The sequence below is a fragment of the Mirounga angustirostris genome, unplaced genomic scaffold, assembly GCF_029215605.1.
Source record: "Mirounga angustirostris isolate CCGP_5_RB_7025 unplaced genomic scaffold, mMirAng1.0.hap1 SCAF_5, whole genome shotgun sequence".
Classification (NCBI taxonomy): domain Eukaryota; kingdom Metazoa; phylum Chordata; class Mammalia; order Carnivora; family Phocidae; genus Mirounga; species Mirounga angustirostris.
In genome coordinates this window covers 63,101,290-63,125,041 of record NW_026991713.1, presented here as the reverse complement: position 1 = coordinate 63,125,041, position 23,752 = coordinate 63,101,290, and the positions used below count along the sequence as shown (strand labels likewise).

The window sequence follows — 23,752 nt, the reverse complement described above, 5'->3', positions numbered from 1 at the left end:
CACCATGCATCCACCTCGGGCTGCCCTCCACCCCCCACCCCAAACATAGACACAGCCTGCGCCGTTAAAACTGGAGACGCCCGCAGGTGAGGACTCGGGCTGGGCCCCTCCCCCCCTCCCTGAGGGGTTTTTAGCCCAGGTTTAGCCTACCCGGGTGAAAGCCCGGTCCTGGGGACATCCTTGGCCAGGAGCTCCTGACCCTGGGTTCTGTCCGTCTGGGGGAGTTTTCGTCTCCAGGATGGGGTGGACATTCCTGTCCCAGAGTGACCCCACATCTGGAGGGAACTCCTGTGCCTGCCTGTGGAAAAATATTGGGACTTCCCTCTCGCTCTCGGATGTCTACAACTGGGGTCTCCCCTGGCCTGGGAAAGCATTCTTTTGGCCTGAGCTGACCCCAGAGCCCCTGCATTTGGAGGAACCCTTTTCTAGGAGTGCGTCCCTTGGTCAGCCACCTCTGGGCTCACACACGAGGGAAGTCTCCTGCCCCAGAAGCAGTGACCTCTGGCGATGGGGATCCCGAATGGACGCCTTTGCAGGGACCTCCATGTGTACTCTTATCTCAGCATAACAGACTCTCCCCGCCCCCTTCCCCAGGATCCCCTCGGTCAGCATGGAACTGAAGGCCGAGGAGGAGGAGGCGGGCGGCGTCCAGCCGGTGAGCATCCAGGCCTTCGCTAGCAGCTCCACGCTGCACGGCCTGGCGCACATCTTCTCCTACGAGCGGCTGTCTCTGAAGCGGGCGCTCTGGGCCCTGTGCTTCCTGGGCTCGCTGGCCGTGCTGCTGTGTGTGTGCACCGAGCGGGTGCAGTACTACTTCCATTACCACCACGTCACCAAGCTCGACGAGGTGGCCGCCTCCCAGCTCACCTTCCCCGCCGTCACGCTGTGCAACCTCAACGAGTTCCGCTTCAGCCAAGTCTCCAAGAATGACCTGTACCACGCTGGGGAGCTGCTGGCCCTGCTCAACAACAGGTGGGCGGCTCCCACCTGGCTGCTCGCTGGGCTCCCGGAGTTGCATGCACCCCAGCTCCTGGGTACCCCCCTCAGGTGCTTGCCTCTCGAAACCCACTATAGAGCCCGGACCCCCCTGTCTTGTCTCTCGGGCACCCCCAAACCTGCCACTCACAGCAAAGGAATCAGGGTACTGCTGAGCAACGCAATTAAGGGCACCCTATCTCTGATCGCAGCATAGTCCCAAACAGCTCTGCCCCTACCCAGCCTGAGCTGTGAGACATCAGCAGCCTCTCTGGAGTGACCTTTGCCACCTTCCTGCCAGTGTGTCTTGATCTCCTCCTCACTTGAGGGCTGGGGGCAGACCATCTTTAAAGGGTGGAGACTGTAGTATAAAAGACAGCCCCTGCCTTGATCTCTTTGCCCACCCCTCCCTTACCCATGCAGCCACTGCACATCCTAACAGCTTCTCAGACCCCATGGGGCAGGTCCTCTGGACACACCCACCTCTCCTGTGCCTATGCCCAGGCCAGATCCCCGGGGCTGATAGCTGACCCCAGATGGATCCCTGCCACCACCTCCCCCACCAAGGTTGGGTATGGGACCCTGGAGGCCAAATGGAGGCAGGGACTGAAGGTCATGCTGATCCATTCACCGCTCACTCCTGGCCTCCAGGTATGAGATACCGGACACACAGATGGCAGATGAAAAGCAGCTGGAGATCCTGCAGGACAAGGCCAACTTCCGCAGCTTCAAGCCCAAGCCCTTCAACATGCGCGAGTTCTACGACCGTGCGGGGCACGACATTCGAGACATGCTGCTCTCCTGCCACTTCCGGGGGGAGGTCTGCAGCGCTGAAGACTTCAAGGTGGTGAGTGAGTCCCCTGGTGTGGGGCAGGAGTCAGTCCTGCCCCCTGAGGAGGAGGAGAGGATTAGGAGCCCGAGGACCTCCCATCAAGCTTGCTACTCCGGAGAGGAAGCTGTGTGTCCCTGGGGTTTGCTTCTGTCAGGAGGGGACTTGGTTCAGCACAGGGGTCCATTTGCTCTGTGTGAGGGCCTCAGCATCAGCCTCATGACCACGATGACAGGAAAGAGAGCGCTCAGTGCACAACACACAGAGGTACACACACACACACACACACACACAGAGCTTGGCTCGACCCCCACCCCATCACGCTTACTTTTTGGGCCACAGGTGTCAGAGTTGGATGTGGTGGTGGGTAAGCTGCAGCCTTGTTACTTGAAATGAGGTCTAAGGACCATCACCAGAGAGATTGAAAGAACTGCGGGACTGAGCCACCCCACTTCCCAGACCTACTGAATCAGAATTTGCATTTTAGCAGGTGATTTGAATTTAAGTTAGAGAAGCACCGCGAAACATGGGAAGTAAGGGAAGCTTTCTCTCACATAGCTAGACAGGTAATTCTGTGCCACCCCCTCCCACACACACATGCATACTGTCTGATTGGGTTCCCCCCTGGCCAACAAGAGCCAGTGTCTGAGGAAGGAGAGATTATTTGGGGTACACAGTGATGGCCGAACTGGAGGCTCCCTTTGCTGCTGCTGCTTCTTCTGCTGCTTCTTTTTCTTCTTCTTCTTCTTCTTCTTCTTCATCTCTTTGCTTCTTTTTTTTTTTTTAAAGATTTTCTTTATTTATTTGACAGAGAGAGACACAGCGAGAGAGGGAACACAAGCAGGGGGAGTGGGAGAGGGAGAAGCAGACTTCCCACTGAGCAGGGAGCCCGATGCGGGGCTCGATCCCAGGACCCCGGGACCATGACCCGAGCCGAAGGCAGACGCTTAACGACTGAGACACCCAGGCGCCCCCATCTCTTTGCTTCTTAAAATGGAGATGCCCCTCAGTCAGTTAAGCATCTGCCTTCGGCTCAGGTCATGATCCCAGGGTCCTGGGATCAAGCCCGCATCTCACTCTCGGGCTCCCTGCTCTCTGGGGTGCCGGCTTCTCCCTCTCCTTCTGCCTGCTACTCCCCCTGCTTGTATGTGCCCGAGCTCTCTCTCTCTCCATCAAATAAATAAAATATTTTTAAAAAAAAGAATGGAGCTGCCCCACAGACCCACCCACCACTCCCCACAGATGGGGCTGCCTCAAAGCCAGCATCCCGGGGAGGGTTAGGGGAACTGACTTGTATCTCATGTGCCAGGTGATCCTGGGCAAGTCATACAGGCCCCCAAGAGGTTACAACCAGACAGAGGCTGGAAAGGGACCAAAGGACCTGAAGCCAGATGTGAAAAATAACACCAGATGAGAGACTGATGCTCGTAACTCTTCAGAATGCTTTGTAGGCTCTTCTTCAATCCCCTGGATAAATAGCCATATTATCTCTATTTTACAGATGCACAAACTGAGACACAGAGAGGTGGAATGAGTTGCCTGAGCTCAAGTAGCTGGTTAGTGACAGGTTCAGGATTAGAACTCATGTCTTGTAAAGATCCAACCTAGTGTGCTCTTTTTGTTACTGTTGCTGACCCTGCAGTCCTCGTGTTCACTTCCAATTCTGGTGATTGCTCTTTGAAAACCCAGTCTCCCCTAGGATCCCCTAGCTATCCATGCCCGCCCCTAATTCTCTGCTCTCAGAGACTCCCTTTTCTCCCTGCTCATTTTCTCCCCTGCTTGCTTGCTTCCTCCTAGCATTATGGGAGCATGAGCCGCATTTGTTTGTGTAGAAATGTTGGAGCCGTGGTCATGCTTGTTTTTTTCCTGCTGAGGTTACACAAGAATTCCCAATCTCTTTAATCCCTGCTCTGCAGACCAGTTTCGTGGGCCTTTGTCAATCCTGCCAGACAAAGGTTACATGACCATACTCCTTGCTGAGCCAAGCTGATGGGGAGCATAGGGTGATGCATTAACCACTTCCCTCTTATCCTTTCTCAAAACAGGGAAAGTCCTGGATTCTCCAGAGCCTGAGGGTTCCCAGGCTCACCAACTATGTACCAATGAGTAGTAGAAGTTAACTGAGGGTGAAAGGCAGAGCCTTCCTCCTCTGCAGCATACCCAATACACAGCAGAAGGGAGCAGCAAGGAAGAGAAAACCCATTAGCTTGGATGGTTTGTAGTATTAGATGAAGGGCAGAATACTTGGCTCAACCTGAGAAGGTATAATGTGGGGGTACAGTAGTCCATAGAAAGTGTTTAATTGAGGCTCCATTTGTCCCTCAGGTCCAGAAAGATTCCAGGTGATGATGCTAGGACATGTTAGGTTCATGAAAATGGAGATACTGAAATGTGACTGGTCCATGTTATCTGAGGGGACAATTCTAAGTAGTCAGATGGAGATACGACTGGTTCACAAAGTTCTGGAGCAATCTGAGTTCTTCCTCTTGCGTGAGGTTGGGGCGGGGGGAGATATGAGAGCTAGTAGCCTGCAGGCAGGCCCAGCACTGACATTTCTGGGTTCTGGGTTGTCAGGGAAGACTAGGTTTTTTATGTTTTTGAGCCCATGTCAAAGACTTGACCCGGAATCTGGCTGCACCCAAGGCTCTCAGCCCCTCCTTCTACCCTCTCTCATTGACCTCCCTGTCAATGTTTCTGCGTCAGGAACTCTACCACTTCTGCCTTTATGGATGTTCTGTGTAGGAACATCCTACACAGATGGGAGTTTGGTTGTGAGTCCACGTCTGACAACTCCGTGGGGGCAAAGAAGGGCTCCGGCACCCTCCTCCAGCTCCCTGGTACCAAGGGGCGTAGACAGGCTCCACTTTCTCTCTCTTCTCCTTTGGTCTAATAGTTAACATCTGCCTCTCCATCCTTGCCATTCTCTGCTAGGTCAAAAGGTGTGTTTCTAGCCCCTGGACAGATGTGGCACTGACAGAAAACATTTGCCTGTTGGGTCAGAGCTTAGGAGAGACCGTCTTGGCATCTTCTGCTGCTTTGAAACAGAGGTTCTAACTGGAAGTCCAAGCCCTGGCTCAAAGTTTTTGCAAAATAAAATGTGCACAGGTACATGTGAAGTCCACTGTGGGTTTCCAAGGGCCAAAATCATCCAACTTGTGAGAACCCTGCTCATGGAGGACAGTTCAGGAGGCATAGGAAGGGGCATATTCTGGTCCCTCCTCTGGCAGGGGTCTGCAGTGATGAGTGTTCCCCCTCAGATGTGCTTCTGAATCCAGGTCAACCGCAGGGGGATGGACTGGTGGTCACAGAGTGTTTGACTGGGTCCATCCCCCAGCTGTAGCTGAGTCAGCTTGGGAGAGTGGGGATAAATATGGGAAACCTGGGCTAAATCTGGGAGAAACTGGTTTCAGACTGAAGAGGCAGAGGGTCAACCTTAGTAGCTCTCTTGAACTACCAAAAAAGCAACCAACGACCCACTCTCAAGGACCCCTCTTCCCTGGCCACCCTTTTCCTTTGAGGTGGGATGCTTGGTCGCCAGGGCAACGGGTCTGAGGCTCTGCTCTCCCACCCCACCTCAAGGCCAGTCAGGCCAAGGCAGGGCAGGGGCTCCATGGAGGGGGACCAGGGGCGCAGCTGTGTGCCCGTGTCTGGGTGGGGGCCGGAGGGAGTGAGCACAGTCGCAGCTGGTGCCAGCCTCCAGCTGCACCTTATCTGTCCCTGGCAGTGGGAGCGCCTATGTGGCTGGAATGCTGAGCAGCCCCAAGAGGAGGGGGCTGGCAGATGGCTGCCCAGTCAGCCCTATGCCATCCTCCTCCTCCAGCTGAGACCCAGAGCCTTTGCCTGGGGGAGAGAGAGCGGGGAATTAATTTCTGGACCCTGCAAGAGAAGGAAGGGGAGGGCAGAAAATGGAAATCTTGGGGGTGGGTCTGCAGTGGAGACAGTATTCTCTCTCAGGAGGGGGTGGAATTGGGGGACAAGGGATAGGGGACACGAATCCTTGAGGGGGTCCATGGGAGTCCCCCCAGGACCCTGGAGTGGAGGCAGGAATTCCCTAGAGGAGAGATGGAGTGAGGGGGGTGGGCACGGAAATCCCATGAAGGTTCTGGAGGGGGACAGGACTCTTCTGGAGCATCTACAGGGATGAGAAGCTGATAGAAGCGGTGGGTGTAGGTGGGTGATCCTGGGACCTGGAGAGGGGTGGGAGAGGCCATCTTAAAGCAAGCTGAGCCAGGGATGGCAGGTCCCAGAGAGAGCCAGGCCAGCATGAGGGCTTCCTTATCCCCGACTTAGCTCTGCCCCTTCACTGACACCCCTCACACCCACACACCCGAGCTTGCCTCGCCCGCCTCCCACCCCATAGCAGCTCAAACCAGGAGTCCCTGGGGAGGGCCCGGCCTCACTACCTGGGTCTCTTCCCTCCAGCTAGCAGCGAGTGGAGGGGCTGCTGAAGGAAAAGGCTGCCCAGACTGCTGTAGAGAGCAGGAGGGTCCTGAGGCACCCTGCCCAGGGGCAGAGGCTTGGTGGTCTTTGTGCGGGGGCGGGGGGGAGGCAGGAAGGGGAGCATGCACAGATTGCAGCGGGACAGAAGAGAGGCTGGAGTGGCGAGGTTAACCTTCCAGACTTATCCTTCCTTTCTCTCTCTCCCTCCGAAGTATCTGAGGTTGGAGGTAGGAGACTGGAGTGGAGCCAGTTGCAAGAATCCAGGGGACCCAGGTGGGGTCTCTCTCTCTCTCTCTCTCCCTTCCTGTCTCTCTCTCTCATACACCTATACACACCAGCATCCTTTGGATAACGTAGTTTCCTCTCTCTCACCTCCTCTCCCTCTCCTTCCTTCCTTCCTCCCCTGCCGTTCTGGACTCCACCTCTCTCCCAGACTGCAGTTAGCTAAGAGGCTACTACTCTCAGTTAATTGATCTCCGGGCTGCTGGCTAAAGTAATAGGGAATTGATGTAAGTAACTAAATGCCTCTGGGGGCAGAGTCAGAAATGCAGGGGTGGGGAGGAGGAGTGCTTCCAAGCCTTGGGCCTTTCTCCTGCCCCAGCCTGCAGAAAACTCAAAGGTATGGTCACTGCTGCACCTGGTGTGTGTCCAAGAAGCAGGGGGGAGGCCTGCCGAGAGGTCCCACGTTTTTGCTGTGGGTGGAGGTTGCTTCTGAGCATGCTTCGACTTTGTGGAAGGCAATTTCAGTTCTGGGGGAGAGGTGGCATGATGTGGGAGAGCCGGGTTGTTGGAAACGCAAAGGTCCGCTTGGTTCCTTCCTGTGACAGAGTCCCTTCGAAGTGCCAGGCCCCGCGCTGGGCGCCAGAGTGTAGGGGCGAACAGACAGACCCGGTTCCTGCCCTCAGGGAGCTTAGAATGAAGTGCGGTTCCCAGGGAGGCTCTGAGCTGAGCGGTGGGGATGGTAACAAAGGCAGCCGCAGGGAACAGGGAGTCCCGTGCCAGGTAGCACAGGACCCTGGACTTCTAGGTGGAGTCCTTCCAATCTCCCCAGCCCAGCTCAGCGATTCAGAAACTCCAGTTTTATAGACTGTGGGGCGTCTCCGCCGGGCTGTCCTCCTGCAGCAGGTGCGCGGCCCACCGCTGTCCAGCAGGGGTCATTGCCTGCCGTTGGCAAGGCCCCTGGAGCACAAGCCTGCCAGCACTGGAAGTCTGAGGTGGCAGCTCCGGGAGCTTCTAACCTCGGGCCGAGAACCTTCCAGTCAGGACCCTTGTGTGGGGATTCTGGGAGGCAAAACTGGGAAGCAGACAGCAAGACTGAGAAGTGGTGCCTAGTTCTGGCGGAGGATGTGGCTGGACACTGGGACCCCCTGGGTTCTATTTTAGGCATAGTTCCATCTGGCTTCTAGGCACAATTTCCTGTGAGGTAAGGAGGCCCTAAATAGATGGCTAAATGATTCTTTGCCAAGGGGCAGCCCCTCCTCCCGCCTCTGGGACTCTCTGGCTAAGCCCGTCCTGGCCCATGCATGGAATGGCTGTGCAGTACGGACTTTCCCAGACACATGGATCAGACATGAGGAAGCTCATGGAAAACTGTAAAATGAGCACGAAACAGCTGTGCATTCACCTAGAGGGGAAGTTCCCTTAAGAAACTGTAAGGGGAGAGACTCTGCCACCCCAGGCTCTCCAAGGCCACTCCCGGGGGAGAGGGAGGGCAAGTGGTAGTTTTTCTGAGCTACTGTGAGTTCTTGGAAAGAAAACCCTTCCCACCCCTCTCACCCGCACCCCCTTGACATGGCTGCAGTCCCGGCGGGGAGGGGGCTGAGAGATTGGGCCATGCAGCTTAGCGTGTGCATCTCTAATTGATGCGTTGCATCAGCCAGCCAGGCTGGGGACCTCCCTGGGGTGAGACTGCTGCAGTGGCCCTGACCATGGACAGCGGCCGACTCAGCCTTCCTGTGACACGCTCACTGCATGTGTGCCCCGAGTGTGCAGGAACGTGGATGTGGATTAGGGTGTGTAGTGGACGTGTGTGGATGTGCTTGGGGGCGTACGCAGCTCACTTAGTGCGGTTGTGGGAGGGAACCTGTGTGCAGGCAAACCTCTGGTCGCATGCAGAGCACATACCAGCAAAATTAATCATCTCTTCCAGTCGTGCTTTGCAATTTACAAATTCCCTTTACTTTAGCTCATGATCCTCCTCATTCTGGGAGGCAGGCAGGTATTAATATCTTCACTTGAGAGATGAGGAAACTGAGGCTCAGAGATGTTGGGTGACTTGCCCGAGGTCACATAGCCGGTGAATGCCAGAGTGGGACCTTGACTTCAGATCTTCGAAGTCCAGCTTCTTGGTGTGTGACTGTAAGAGCAGGTGTGTGGAGCAGGGGGAGGAGGGTGTCCGGCCCCCAGCTTGCCATGCTCTCTAAAGAAGCTGGCGGCAAGACGCAAAAGCAAGAGTGCAAAGGAGAAGGAACCCAGACTTGGGCTGGCCACACCAAAGCCTTTTGACTCCTCTGCCTTTTCACTGCACCGTTTGGCCAAACCCCAACCCTATGGATGGCCCACCACGGGCTTTCCTCAGGCGGCTCTGGGGCAGCCAGGCTCTGCCAGAGGAGGTCACACAACAGGCCAGCTTGAAATCACCTTGTGCTCATGATCAATATCCTGAAATGGGTGGGCAGTGCCCCCTGGCAACTCCCTGTTTTCCGGGTCACCTTGCTGGCCCCAGTGACTACTGCAGACTTCTCCACTTATCTCAAACAGCCACCCTTCCTGGCCCGCCTCGCGCCCTCGGCAGATGACCTTGTCTTCTGCTTCATAGAGAAGATAGAAGCCTCAGCCAAGACCTTCCCCCTTCTCGGAAGGGAGCATCCCTCCTCTCTAGGCTGAAATCTCAACCTAATCTTTCCATCTGATCTCTTTCTACCTGTATAGGAATGTTACCCTAAAGATTCTGCCTCTCCCTTGTCTACAGTCAGTCTGTCCCTCTCCAGTGGAATCTACCTGTTGACACTGAAACATGCTTAAGATTCTCTCATCTTGAAATATATAGCTACAACGACAGCTAGCATTTATTGAGCACTTACTATGCATCAGGGTTGAGGTTAACATAAAAACCAAAAACCAAAAACCAAAGGTATCTCAACTCCCCAGCTCCCTCCAGCCCCTCCCCCCCATTTCCTTTCCCACACAAAATTCTGAAAAATGATATATATATATATTCCACTGTCTTCATTGTCTCATCTCAAACTCACTGTCCAATCCACTTCAGGCTGCCTTCTGCCCACCCCCAGCACTCCACCAAAACGGTTAGAGCTAAGGCCACCAGCGACCTCCATGTGGCCAGATCCTGCAAACATTTTTTATTCTTAATCTCTCAACATTCAAAATGGTTGACCACCTCCTCTTTTTTAAATTGTTCTTTCCTGAGGTGCCTGCGTGGCTCAATCAAACATCCAACTCTCGATTTCAGCTCAGGTCATGATCTCAGGGTCATGAGATCGAGCCCTGTGTCTGGCTCTGTGCTCAGCACAGAGTCTGCTTGAGATTCTCTCTCTCCCTCTCCCTCTGCCCCTACCCTCAACCCTGCTCATCACACACTTTCTCTCTCAAAAAAGAAAAAAAAAGTGTAAAAGATTTCCAACACCCCAGAAAGTTCCTTTGGGCCCCTTCCTGGTCAATACTACCCCACAAGAGTTAACCATTATTCTGACTTCTGTCAGTACAGATAAGTTCCACCTGTTTTGAAGTTCCTAGAGTACAGTATCCTCCATAAAGTATGCACACTTCTGTGCCTGTCTTCTTTTGCTTAGGATTTTGTCTCTGAGATTGTCTCATTTTGTGTGGTGGTAGTTAGCGCTTTGTCAATGCTGTGTAGTATCTCATTATATAAATAAACCAAAATGTATTTGTCCATTCTACTCTTGCTAGACGTTTGGGTTGTTACTAGTTTTTTGGCTGTTATAAATAAAGCTACCATGAACATTCTTGCTTATGTTTTCTGGTTGTTCTGTGTACTCATATTTTGGGTATATAACTAGGGGCTGTGGTTAAGTCACAGGTTGGGATTCTGTTTGGCTTTGGTGGATATTGACAAATCAAGCTCGATCTCTTTCCCTCCCTCCCTCCCTCCCTCCCTCCCTCCCTTCCTTCCTTTCGACTTTCTATCCTTGGGCCATCTTGTCTTCACTCATGACTCCAGTCAGCATCTAGACCAGATGTGTGCTTCTGTCCGGCTCTTTCCTCCCAGCCTCTGCGCCGGTGGCCAATCTCCCTCTTCACATCTCCACTTGGATGTCCCCGAGGCTCGAAAAACCCAGCATGTGCAAAGCCAAATTCAACATCTTATCTCCCAAACTAGTCCTTTCCTTGTGTTCCTGGCCTAGTGAGCCACCCCACCATTCAGCCACTTATGCAAACTAGCAAGCATCCCTACATTCCATCTCCTTCACCTCCCTTAACGGGATCTGCCACTCTTGGCTCCTAAACATCTCCACCCTATCACCCCATTCCAAGCCGGTCCACTCCCTGTCTCACCTACACCCTGCGATGGTTTCCTGACAGGTCTTCCAGCACCTCCTCTGGCTGTTCCCAAGTTGTCTCTTCAAAACACTGCTCTGATCACTTGAAACCCTTCCATGGTGCACCTCCTATTGTCCTTGGACCAGAATCTTTGCTGTGACCTTCAAGGCCCCGGAGGGGTCTGGGTCCTGCCTGTTTATCCAGCCTGTTCTTACCCCGCTCTGGCTCTCCGGCTATATTCTCCTCCTCTGAGCTCTCCACCCAATCCACCTGGGGTCTTTAGGGCCTTTGCATGACTCTGCCCTCTGGAATATTCCCCCACCCCACCTCATACAGACGTAATTACTCCTCCTTATTCTCATTATTCTTTAGATCACAATTCAAGCATCACTTCCTCAGAGAAACCTGCTTTGATTCCCTAGGGTGGGTCAGATCCTTCTGTCACTCCCTCCCATAGAGCCAAATTATCTTTTCATAGCACTTACCATGATTTGCAATTAAATATTCACTTGTGCAATTTTTAGAAAATGGTGTCTGTCTCCCCCATTAGACAGTAAGCTCCACAAGGGCAGGACCCCAGTCCATTGTATATTCTTCATGTGTCCTCAGCACATAGGCACTCAGGAAATAGTTGATGAGTAAATGAAAGAATAAAAGAGGGATTTGCAAGGGGATGATCTAACTCTAATCTCATGCCCACCACTTGCTCTCCATGAAACTTGAACAGGTCACTGTGCCTCAGTTTCCTCATTTGTCAAATGGGGGTGAGGTTACTCAAACCTGCTTATTTCACTAGGTTGTATAAGGATCCCATGAGATAGCCACTGAAAAGCATGAAACATTTTACAGATGTTGGCAGCAGCGGGGCGGGGGGTGGGGAGGTGTGTTTAGAAAGAGATGCGGAGAAAGTCAGAAACCACTGAGTTGCCCCACACAGTTTGAGAGCGGTCCTGGGTAGGGATTGACCGGGCGAAAGCTTGCCTCCTTGGACAGAGGGTTCAGAAGTGGGTGTTGTCCTGCATGGGTGTCTGCTTGGCCACTTCTCCTGGGGCCTCTGTGTGCTTGCGGGTCTGCATGTGATGCTTGAGACTGTCCTTACCTCCCATTACTGTGAAAAGTTTGGATTGGTCTACTGGAACAAGATGAGGCGGGAGAGGATGTTAGAGGAGGGAGGAACTGCGGTTGGTGTGTGTGTGTGTGTGTGTGTTGCCCCACAAGGGAGCTGTGTGTGGTGATGTGTAGGTGTGCAGTGTGGGTTTTTGTGTTGGTGTGGGGGAAGACGGGTCCTGCCATCCTGGATGCGCTGTCCTCTGAAGCTTCTCTGGGTGTGCATGTCCTTCTGTCTAGTGAAGCCGCGTGGTGGAAGTGTCCCCTGCCTTAGTTTCTTCCCTCTGGAGGTCTAATCGGCTTCCCCTTCCAGGAAGTCTGAAGGTGGGGAACAGTGCCCTCTAGGGGGTGTGGAACACATGGGTAGCTGCAGCCTCCCCACCCCCAACCCAGGCCTAGAACTTACCTCTGAAACACAGCCTGTTGACGTGCAGAGCCCTCTGAGAGCTGAGGTCTGGTAGGGGGGAAGCAAATGCACACAGGGCCGGAAACAAAAGGAACCCCTGAGTTCATGCAGAAGAAGCCTGAGGACAACAGCTGGAAGTGGGATGAGGGTTTATCTCTCTCCTCATCTCTGCAGTGACCTCGCTGGTTGCCCTGGGTGTTCTGGTCTTCCTTGGTTCTAGTTTCTTCACATGGTCCCTGCGTCTTGCTCTTTCATTCTCATAGTCTCTGTCCTCAAGGAGCTATTGGTTACTACTCATGCCTGAAGGGACTTGAGCAGAATTGGGCCCTTCATTCTGTTTCCTGGGTGGGTACTCACTATGCCCTGTGCAGTCAGGGAAGGCTTCTTGGAGGAGGTAACGTGTGAGCAAGGTCTTGAAAAATGAGGAGAAATTCTCCAGATGGAGTCCAGGGAAGGCATGGAGCTGTGGATGAGCCTAGCAGGTCTGCAGAATGGGAGAAGGGCATGGTGGCTAGAGGCTAAACTGCTGTGGAGGGGTGGGGAAGGGAGGCTGGAAGGTAAATTGCAAAGGCCTCACATAACTTTACCTGAGATGGGGGTGATTTCACCAAGAGGCACTAAGGAGTGAAGAAGATCTCAGGGCTGGAGAACGGTCAGAATTACATACAGAATTATATAAAGTGGGGAGAAACTGTGGAGAGGCAGGGAGTTAGGGAGACCAGGTAGGCCAATGTTTAGGCAAAAGAGGTGGAGGCCAGTCTGAGGGCAATGGGGAAAGGATGGAGAGGAGCCAGATCTCAAAGGCTGCTCTTCTTTTGGGGCCTCTGTGTCCCTGGCAGCGAAGTTGAAGCCAAAGGTCCCACATCAGTCAGTTCTGCTGGAACTTGGCATCTTGCCTCCCATCCCCAACATACTCTAGGGTCCCCACATGCAAATGGAGAAGGGAAGAGGTGTAGGAGCAGGGAGGGAGAGGAGAAAAGGAGGGGAAGGGGGACTGGGGCTGTGGGATAGTTAAGGAATCGCAAGGCCCAAGTAGACTCATCTGACCCCCACTGCTTTGTCTCTGGCCCTGCAGAGGAAGGGTTAACATGCTTCCCCTCGCTCCCTCCCTCCCTTACACTCCTCCCCTCAGGTCACCTTCTAGGCCCTGGAGACTTGACTGGTGGCTCAAGTTCCTCAATCAGTGGCCCTGAGTAACCAGAGCACAGAGGGGCCAGGGACCTGGGGTCAGAGAATGGTAACCTGGGGGCAAGGGGACCCTCAGAAGGGCTAGGGCTGAGGGTTTTGCGGGGCACCCCAGGTTGGTTCCTGACACTCTCCACCTGACCTAGCAGATTGCTCTGATCTCAATTTCTTCCACCTACCAGAAAGGATTCCTCAAATTCCTCTCCTGGACCAGTGAGGGGTGGGCAAGCTGGGAGGGGGAGTGGTGATCTGCCAGGAAGCCTTTCAGCTGCAAGAGACGGGGTCCCTCCCCCCTGGTGCCGGGAACTGGCCATAACTGAGTCTGTGGTCAGTGAGAGACCTCTGCTAATGGAACCTGGGCTGCCCCCCAAGCCACAGAAGGGAAAGGTGGAGGAGGGGAGAGTGACCTAAGTGCAGCTCAGCATGGGGGAGGGTGCTGACTTGAAGCTCAGCCAGGGTCAGGGGAGGGAGGGGAGGATAAATGGGGTCAAGGACTGGCTGGAGGGAAATTGGAGGTCAAGGCAATGATTGCAGGGGAATTAAGGGTTCAGGAGGTAACAGAGTAAATTGGGGTCACGGTACTGACTGAAAGGGAACTGGGGTCTTAGGAGTGTATTGGGAAAAGGTGGGGGTGTGGTCAATGAAACAACTGGAGTGGGGGAGATTATGAGTCAGGGGGAGTCAAGGAGGAATTAGAGGTCTGAGAGAGTACAGAGCTCCAGGGTCTCAAGGGAACGGCTGCACCAGGTGAGAATGGGGGTGAGGACCCAGAATTGGGGTAGGAAGACCGAGGGAGATGCTGAGGAGCAGATGGGAGGGTGATAGGGAGGCTTGAACGTCATGGGGGAGGGGCAGGGACTGTTGCTCCGGGCTGTGGGAGCAGAAGAATCTCCTAGGGCCCATCTCACCTGGAGCCCTGAGGCTTTTCCATGGTTTCCACTGTCTTCCACCCTCTCTGTCCTGCTGGAGCTGGTGACCGGAAAGGGGCTCTGGCCCCCCTCCTCTCCATCTGCCTCCCTTTCCCACTGCCATCCATTATTCATCAGCCCAGATGCCTGCCCTCCCTCTTCCCCCTCCCGGCTGGGCAGGCAGGTCCTCCTCTCCACGCCCCGCCCCATCTCAGCCACTCCGCCACCAAGGCCCCGGTGAGGAAGAACAGCCGGCTGGCTGGGCTGCCGGGACCTGGCTGACTCGGGCTGGGTGGCTGGCCCTGCGGGATTCTGCCCGAGATCCTATCCACTTCTCCCTTCTCCTGCCAATCCCCCAAGGGCCAGGAAGCCCCTGAAGAAGATGCCCATCCAGATCTTCTGCTCTGTGTCCTTCTCCTCTGGAGAGGAGGCCCCAGGGCCCTTGGGAGATGTTTGGGGTCCCCACCAGCGGCGGCGGCAGCAACAGTGGGACAACTCAGAATCAGAAGAGGAGGAAGAAGAGAAGGAAAAGGAGGCAGTGAGGAAGGAGCCTAGAGAGGGGGACTCGCCCATGGATTTGGTGGCCTTTGCCAACAGCTGCACCCTGCACGGCGCCAGCCACATCTTCGTGGAGGAGGGTCCGGGGCCGAGGCAGGCCCTGTGGGCAGTGGCCTTTGTCCTGGCCCTGGGTGCCTTCTTGTGCCAGGTGGGGGACCGTGTCGCCTATTACCTCAGCTACCCGCACGTGACTCTGCTGGACGAGGTGGCCACCACGGAGCTGGCCTTCCCGGCCGTCACCCTCTGCAACACCAATGCTGTGCGCCTGTCCCAGCTCAGCTACCCCGACTTGCTCTACCTGGCCCCTATGCTGGGGCTGGACGAAAGTGATGACCCTGGGGTGCCCCTTGCCCCACCGGGGCCCGAGGCCTTCTCTGGGGAGCCCTTTAACCTGCACCGCTTCTACAATCGCTCCTGCCACCGGCTGGAGGACATGCTGCTCTATTGCTCCTACTGCGGGGGGCCCTGTGGCCCTCACAACTTCTCGGTGGTGAGTGGGGGCCCACGCCTGGCACCGTCCCCCAGGGGTGTCTGCCACGGCTCACCCTGAGCGTCGCCGGCTGGGGCTGGGGCTGGTGGCCATCCTGCCCCTCCCCCACCTCACCTGCCCCCCCCCCCCCCCCCAAGTAGTGACCACAGCAGGGACTTGAGTGCATCCTCACTTGGTCTTTCAGTGCTCCTCCTACAGTGTGTGTGTGTGTATGTGTGTGCGTGTGTGTCCGTCTGTCTGACTGTCTGAGGGAGAATAACAGTCTTCCTCTAAATCTTCCCCTCCCCGCAGCTCTAGGTGATCAAGGATCCTCTTCCCTGGGGAAGCCCTCAATGGGGAGTCAGCCTCCTGCTTGCCCTCCCACTCTGGAGTTTAGGGTCTTCCTTGCTGAGAGACCAAGTGGCACCCCATCCGCTCCCCAGTTCAGCTTCCAGTTCTGTCTGGCCTGACTCTTCTACCCCCGCCAGGTGCCAGATGCCAGACCTTCCCTTCCCACACACTACACCCCCCCCCATCCCCCACTTCCGCCCTGGCGCAGGAGCAGGTGGGTGTCATCATATAAGTGCGTTGTGGACCAACTGCAGACAGGGATCTGGAGGTTTGGGCCACTGGGCCTCAGGCAGGCCAGGAAATAGAGGAACATGGGATAACGAAGGAGTCAACCTGGCTTCCTCTGGACCTAAGGGTAGAGCAGACACTTCTCACATAGAACCACCAGGTGGCAGCAGCAGTCCGCGGGCCCGCAGCACAGCTCAGCCCAAGCAAGGCTGGCGTTCTCAGCCCCGTGGAGTCCCTCACGCCCCCAGGTGAAGGGTAGGCAGGGGTGTGTGCTTTGAGCCTGTGACAGAATGCCACAAAACCTGGTAGCGGGCTGGGAGGTTAGGAGTCGTGGGAGTTCCCTCTCTACCTCATCTGTGGACTTTGCCTTTTCTTTTCTCGATGGGGGCGGAGGTTGTTCTAGGAAGGGAGAAGGGGACTAGTACCCCCCACACCACCGACCGCTCTGGTCTGGCCTGACACTGTCTCTGTCTTTCTCTGGGCTATGTCTGTCCTTACCTTCTAACTCACTCCGTGGACTCTGTCACCATCAGGCTGTAGGAAAAGCACACTCACCCCATTTGTGGGAACCTGGAAACATTCTGAGAAACTGTGGGGAGAGGGCCGTAAAGAATTGGTTCGCTCTTCCCTCTGTGGCTGTCATCAGAGCCACGATAAGGGCTGCTCGAGGCCTGGGTGGGAAGACTGCCCCCAGGGCAGAGAGCTCCTCTGAGGCCCTCTTAGTTCTGCACAAGCATTGCCAAGCATGCCTTGCCCTGGAGGCTCAGTACCAAATCCAGTACCAAAGCTGGGACTTGGGTGAGCATGGTCCTTGCGATGGCAACTGGGTCTGCTCTCAGGTTCTGGTGATGACAGGACAATGATGGACACAAGGGGCTAATGGCTGGAGAAAATGAAAATGCTTAGCTTGGTTTGGGGGAAGGACCTTGGGGAGAGCAGAATTTCAGATGCCTGGGGCAAAATCCAGGAGAAGAGAAGATCTATCTCAGAAGGCCCTGGGCGCTTGGGCCTGAAGAGAAGGTCCCAAGGAGGGACCGGGAGAATGGCAGTGATGGGATCCTGGCGATGGAGGTGTGTATGTCAGGGTCCCAGCAGGAAGAAGACTGCCACTCAGTTTAATTGAAAAGACTCGAACAAGGGGACTGTTTATAGAGCTGTGGGCAGAGTGAAGGAAACTCTGCCTGAAGGGGCCTGAGGCACCTGGTGATAGTGGGAAATTGTCACCAACAGGCTAAAGGGGCACAGGGGAATGGCAGTGCTTTGCAGGGAGCCCTCCTGGCAGGATCTATAGTCTCAGAGGATCGAAACCACTGCCAGAGCATTCTCAGAGGGGTGAGGGGTGGGGAAGGATGCACACCTTGATCGAGAGCTCCCTCCTGCCCTCTGATCCCTCACTGATAGCTCGCGTTGGCCAACCCAACCCGAAGCCTGTCCAAGTGGCAGAAGAACATGGGCAGTGCACCCCACAGGGATCAGCTTTCCTGGGGCCCATATCAGGGCAAAGAATGGCAGAGAATGAGCAGGAGGGAGGACAAATGGAGAATGCGCTGCACAGAAGGGACCGTTCCTGAAGCGTGTTGAGATTCCAGCAGCGGAGGGGTCTGGGGACAGCCCTTGGTAAGTAGGGGGTGCTGGCAGGACTCTCAGGCTCTGCACTCTGCCCTTGCCAGGTCTTCACACGGTATGGCAAATGCTACACATTCAACTCGGGCCGAGATGGGCGTCCACGGCTGAAGACCATGAAGGGTGGGACTGGCAATGGGCTGGAGATCATGCTGGACATCCAGCAGGACGAGTACCTGCCTGTATGGGGAGAGACTGGTATGTCACTTCTCTCAGGGGCCCCTTCCCATGGCCCTAGCCATCAGCCTCCACCAGGGGACTCCTGAGATCCACTGTGGGACCTGAGGCAGGACTCAGGCTCTCCTCCCTTCCTCCCAGCATCTTGCCATCTCCATCTCCAACTCTACCTGACTGCCACCCTCACAGTTCTCTAGCTCCCCCTTCCTGGCTCAGTTACTCTCCAAGGTAACCAGCCATCCCTTTCCACCAGTGGCCGCCACTCGCTCTATAAATAACTCCCTCTCTTCTTGGGCTGCCTGCTGTCAGTCTGGTCTCAGGGGACCTTGGGGTTGAGAGAGCTAGGGAGAAGGGAGATGAGGAGGGAGAGAAATAGAGAGTGTCTGGGAAAGAATTTGAAACACCAAGATGCACAGCCGAAGCCAGGTAAGAAAAGTATGTAGGATACAAGGTTCATCAGGGCAGCATGGAGCTAGTGAACCCGGAAGGAGGCTGGGGATGGGCTAGGGCCCCTATAGATTAACCCCTCCCCCAGTGTCCCAGTGTGCACTGTGCTTATCCCTAGGAGAGGTAGCATGGCCCCAGCTCTGAAGGAGGTTAGGGAGTCAGAAGCCCTCCCAATCCACCCCCTGCCCCTCATTCCCATAGATGAGACGTCCTTCGAAGCGGGCATCAAAGTGCAGATCCACAGTCAGGATGAACCTCCCTTCATCGACCAGCTGGGCTTTGGTGTGGCCCCGGGGTTCCAGACCTTTGTGTCCTGCCAGGAGCAGCGGGTGAGAGGGCCACAGGAGGCTGGTCCCAGGGTGGGGTGTTGAGGGATCGAGATGGAGTGGTGGGTAATCAATACAGGAGGGACGGGTGAGCTAGGGCCTGGGTACCGATCTGATGAGTGAGCAGCATGAATGAACAGGAATGCTCTGTAAACTGTGAGACCCTCAGAGTCTGCCGAGGGACAGGGAGCAGGACTCCCGAGCTCTGCGTCTTGTCAGAGAAGTCCATCAAGGTGACTCGGGGAGAAGTCCCCACACCCCCCAGCTCCCCGGCTCTCCCAGCAGCTCATCTACCTGCCCCCGCCCTGGGGCACCTGCAAAGCTGTTACCATGGACTCGGATTTCTTCGACTCCTACAGCATTACTGCCTGCCGCATCGACTGTGAGACACGCTACCTGGTGGAGAACTGTAACTGTCGTATGGTGCACATGCCAGGTCAGGCCCCAAAGCTCCAGACACGATCTTGGGGCCCCTCAGCCTGCACTGCACTGCCCCTCGCCAGCTCCCCACGCATATCAACCTCCTGCCAACACAGAAGCAAGATTAAATGCCTTCTCCCCAGCCCAGTTCTAACCCCATTCCATACCCCTAAAGCTCTTGTCCCTCTCACCTCAATTCCTGCCTGTACCCACAGAAACGTGCGGGAAGGGGTCTAGGAGGGATGGACTGTGGGGTGGGTCACCTGCAGAACACGCTGGGGGCTAGCTAGTCCTGCCCTCCAGCCCACTCCCATCTTCCAGTTTCTAGGCTCTTGGTACCACCATCATCACAAGACCCTTTAATCTCCATCCTGCACCACTGTCTTTTCTCCTCTGTTAGGGGATGCCCCATACTGCACTCCAGAACAGTACAAGGAGTGTGCGGATCCTGCTCTGGGTGAGCACCCCTGCCTTGGGGCAGTCTGGGGGAAGGAAGGAGCCACATGCATAGGGGTTTCAGACCAAGTTCCCAGAAGCTTCAAGTAACTCCTGGATCAGGCTTCACTTGAACTCTCTTGTGTCTGACTTTAGCAAAGCTGGGAATAGCATCTCTAAAGGCCCCTCTGAAAAATGAGCAGGAGTACCTGGGAGGGGCCCTCTCTCATCAGCATCTCAGCTGCTTGACCCCCGAGGGCCCTGAGGCAATGAGATATAGGATTGAGAAATACCCATGGGGAGCACAAGGTGGGCACAGGGCAGGCACAGGGCTGAGGTGAAGACAGGTCAGAAAAAGAGAAAGGGGCCCAGGTTTCCTTTGGACAGGGCCAGAGTGTTCATGTTAGGAAGGTGCTGGCTGAAGGGCACCACTCAGCTAGTGCCTCTCGCCTGGTCGAGCACAGACTTCCTGGTGGAGAAGGACCAGGAGTACTGTGTGTGTGAAATGCCCTGCAACCTAACCCGCTATGGCAAGGAGCTGTCCATGGTCAAGATCCCCAGCAAAGCATCAGCCAAGTACCTGGCCAAGAAGTTCAACAAGTCTGAGCAGTACATAGGGTAAGGGCTCTGACTGTGCAGGGCAGGGCCCTTGGGCTGGGACCGTAAAGGGTATGAGGGGGCTTTGAGGGGCCGGCAGACAGGAGGAGTTGGAGATGACAAGGGGAAGACAACCAAAGAGTCTGGGATGGGCATGGAGGGCAGATCAAGTTGGAACAAGCAAAGGAAGCACCTCTCTTTGGTGCTTCATTCTGTATCTTCATCTTCACTGCTGTAACTGGGATCACTCTATGCCTGCCAGTGTGCAGAGCGTCTTTTCGTTTTTGCCATCACATTTGATCCTCACGACAATTCTACAAGACAGGTACCGCCATCAACATCTCATTTTATGGATGCAGAGACAGATTCAGAGAGGGTAACTTGCTAAGGTCATCTAGCCAGTGAGGGACAGAGATGTGACCTGAACCTAGGTCTCCTCCCCCAACCCCTTTGCAGGGAGAACATCCTGGTGCTGGACATTTTCTTTGAAGTCCTCAACTATGAGACTATTGAGCAGAAGAAGGCCTATGAAATTGCAGGGCTCCTGGGTGAGCTGCTCACGGCACTGTCCCCTTCCCATGCCATGGGCATGGTGCGACACCCTACCACCCAAAGCAGGCTGCCCACCTTTGTCCCACACGTTCCTTCCTCCCCTGCCATTCCCCCCCCACCCCGCCCCGCCACCCAGGGCCTTTCCCCAAACACTGTTGTCTTGGTATGTAGTGGGAGGAGGGGGCTGAACCTTCTCTTAGGGCAAAGTGGAAGAGACAGGCCTGTGGGCATGAATGGGGGACTATTTCATAAGCCTTTGAAAATTTACCCAGAGAATGAATGTTGGGGTATTTTATGTTTTCTGAATAATATCTGTTCGCTTTAGGAAAGTAGAAAAATGCAGAAAAACATAGAGAAGAAAGTAAGAACCCCACCAGAACTGCTTTGTGCTCCTTCCGTACAAAGGCTGTCGATCTTTTTGCAAATACGACTTGCCTGCCCCTGTCCCAGTGAGCTCTGCTGCTTCCAGGTGTCCTGACACCATTGACCTCCCCGTGCCCCCCTGCAGGTGACATTGGGGGCCAGATGGGGCTGTTCATTGGGGCCAGCATCCTCACGGTACTGGAGCTCTTTGACTACGCCTACGAGGTAAGCGGGGGTGGGGCGTTGGGGTGGGGTCACGGGGGGGGCGGGGTTCTAGCCCGCCCAACCACTCACCACCCCACCTCCGTCCCAGGTCATCAAGCACAAGCTGTGCAGAAGAGGAAAGTGCCAGAAGGAGGCCAAAAGGAGCAGCGCGGACAAGGGTGTGGCCCTTAGCCTGGATGACGTCAAAAGACATGTGAGGGAGCGAGAGAGAGGTGCCCTCCAGCCCCGCCCCTTCCCCCCCCAGGCCCACCCCCCCCCCTCCCGCCTTACCACCTTTTCTCCTCTGACTCCCCCACGCCCCAGGACCACCTGTGGCCCTTCTGATAACCAGTCCCTGTCCTGTGCCGTTCCCCTAGAACCCGTGTGAGAGCCTCCGGGGCCACCCTGCCGGGATGACATATGCTGCCAACATCCTACCTCACCATCCGGCCCGAGGCACTTTTGAGGACTTTACCTGCTGAGCCCCGCAGGCCACTGTACCAAAGGCCTAGGTGGGGAGGGCTAGGACAGTAAGGGGGCCCTCGGCTGCGCCCCCCCCACATCTGCCCTGGGGACTCACTCCCCCCTCCCAAGGTAGACCCCCACTCCTGGGCAGTCCTTTCCTCTTATCTGTGGTGAGGAAGGAATCTTGACCATAGAGCCCTCTCCCTGCCTCTATCCCCATTCTTTTTATTTTTACCGAAACTAATCTAAAACAACAACAACAACAAACTAAACTTAACTAAAAAGAGAGAAAGGGGCAGGTGACCTCAGGCTGCCCCTCTCTGCTCCATGCTGCCTCCCCCAGCTCCCAGCCTGAATTCTGTCTGTCTGTCATCTGAGTGTCCACCTACATTCTGCTGCCGCCAGTCACCAAAGCCCCTCCCAGTGGGGGGTGGAGGGGATCCTTGGGGTCTGGAATTTGGCCCCAAACCAGAGAATGTACCTTGAAGGGGAGGGCTAGTGGGGGGGGGGCTTCCCCAGCCTTAAGAGACCCTCTCAGCCCAGTGACCCCCCCCAATCCCAAGTCTCCAGGCAGGAACGAAGACCCTAGTCCCATCCCCACCCCCTTACATGTGAAGTCTCTAGGGAGTTGGGGGTGGGGTATCCCCTGAAGAAGTGGATGATGGGGAGAAGATGTGGCCCTGGTGCTGTAGGCCACATCCTGATACCTGTAAGTTCACCCCCACCCCAGAACTGCTGGAGAGAAATCCCAAGAGGTAGCACTCCTCTACCATCCCATGAAAGATCCAGCTGGTTGGCTTCCAGCTCAGGGAGAGGGGCACTGGTGCCTAACCTCACTGGTCCCTCTCCCAGGGGCCCCTGCAGAGGGCCACATCCATAAATTTTCTTATGGAACTCTCCCAAGGCCTCTTCCCCAACTTCATTTGCTTCTCTCAACAACCTCATCTGCATTTTCTATTTCTATATGATACAGACTCTATATTGCTATATCTCTGTATATACTTTCCCCTAACTCTGTCTGTCTCTATCCCATCCCCTCTTGTCTCTAAGAACCATCCTCCCACCCAAAGTTCCCCTTTCTGTGTTTCCACTCCCTCCCTGGTCTCTGAATGCCTTTGCCTGTATAAAGAGTTGGACTCTCTCCCCTGGTGTCTGTACTGTGTACACACATCCCTCTGAGAAGCACAAGGAGACGACACGCGCATTGTAACCTTCGCACTGTCTCGGTGGCGACATAAAGGAAGCTGTGAATCACAAGCTCTGCCTCTTTCTGGCCTCACCCTCTCACCCCAACCCCGGGCACCCTACGCCCTCCCTGTAGCCTTAACATTCCCTTCCCTGTTCCACCATCCCAATGCCCTTTGCCCGGCTGACTGTGGCCTCCCCAGGGAAGGGGTAGCTACAGACAGAGCCCCCCACCCAGGGAATGGAGATCTGCTCTGCACACTAAGCCAAGGGTATCAGAGACAAGGGGAGCTGTGGATTGGTGACTTGTAGCTGGAGCAGTGGGGTGCTGACAAGCAGAAGTTGAGGTCCGCAGTCAGTGACTTTTCCTTTCGTCTGGGTGCCCAGCCTCCTTTCCGCACCTGATACCCAAGCCCACCACTTATATTTTCTGGTGAGGTATGGTTTGGTAATGGTGGGAAAAATACAGGCCTAGAGGGGTAGTTTTTAAAGCTCCGCTGTTCTGTCCCTCCCTTCCTATCTTAATGAGAAATGAATGAGGTAGAGGGCCTGCCATGCCCCCTCCCCCAGGCACTCCTCCTAGGCCAGAGCCCTACCCCTTCCCAAGCCTTCTCTACCCAACTGTCTCTTGGTCTCCAACCCCAGAACAGGACTTTGGCAGGTCACCTGTGCATTGGTCTGGAGCTGCAGAGTGAGGCTATGGGATTTTCGGGAACTCTTGGTTCCTAGAAGTTCTTTGGAGATCAGACCTCTCCAGAGGGAAGCAGGAGCAAGGCCCATGGGTGTGCGCCGGATGGGGAACCGCAGGCAGGGCTATGGGTGACGCATGCCTCTGGTCTAATAAACTGGGTTTCAACCATCTCTTCAGTGTCGTTCTTCTCTTATTTGAACAGTACTGAGGCCTTACCAAGAAGTGCCTAGAGCTGAGCTTAGCTTGGGGCCAAACAATCAGGGAGAAGTAAGAAGGCTTGAGCCTCCTGGGAT

The 23,752-nt window shown here is 55.2% G+C and overlaps 1 protein-coding gene across 3 annotated transcripts; it reads left to right on the top strand.

Annotated features, from left to right (window-relative positions):
- The first annotated feature begins 605 nt into the window (after positions 1 to 605).
- On the top strand, positions 606 to 23,612 carry ASIC1 (acid sensing ion channel subunit 1). Of its 3 annotated transcripts, XM_054507060.2 has the most exons (13): positions 606 to 972; positions 1,627 to 1,822; positions 4,064 to 4,066; positions 17,402 to 17,495; positions 17,640 to 17,795; positions 18,423 to 18,550; positions 18,833 to 18,983; positions 19,368 to 19,424; positions 19,867 to 20,020; positions 20,456 to 20,547; positions 21,060 to 21,139; positions 21,228 to 21,332; positions 21,496 to 23,612. In XM_054507060.2, exons 1-13 carry the CDS (start codon positions 611 to 613, stop codon positions 21,598 to 21,600), a joined length of 1,683 nt encoding a protein of 560 aa, XP_054363035.1. In that variant the 5' UTR covers positions 606 to 610; the 3' UTR covers positions 21,601 to 23,612. The 3 variants fall into 3 exon arrangements, with proteins under 3 accessions (XP_054363035.1, XP_064447329.1, XP_045729428.1); XM_045873472.3 differs by lacking the exons at positions 606 to 972; positions 1,627 to 1,822; positions 4,064 to 4,066; positions 17,402 to 17,495 and adding an exon at positions 14,347 to 15,416 and having other exon boundaries at positions 17,645 to 17,795; XM_064591259.1 differs by lacking the exons at positions 4,064 to 4,066; positions 17,402 to 17,495; positions 20,456 to 20,547; ... (1 more) ...; positions 21,228 to 21,332; positions 21,496 to 23,612 and having other exon boundaries at positions 17,645 to 17,795; positions 19,368 to 19,935.
- The last annotated feature ends 140 nt before the right edge of the window (positions 23,613 to 23,752 follow it).

Coding starts and splice junctions, on each gene's coding strand:
- ASIC1 (XM_045873472.3), top strand. CDS start 14,751: ATGCCCATCCAGATCTTCTGCTCTGTGTCCTTCTCCTCTGGAGAGGAG. Junction 15,417..17,644: donor GCCCTCACAACTTCTCGGTG/GTGAGTGGGGGC, acceptor TGCCCTTGCCAG/GTCTTCACACGGTATGGCAA. Junction 17,796..18,422: donor GCCTGTATGGGGAGAGACTG/GTATGTCACTTC, acceptor TCATTCCCATAG/ATGAGACGTCCTTCGAAGCG.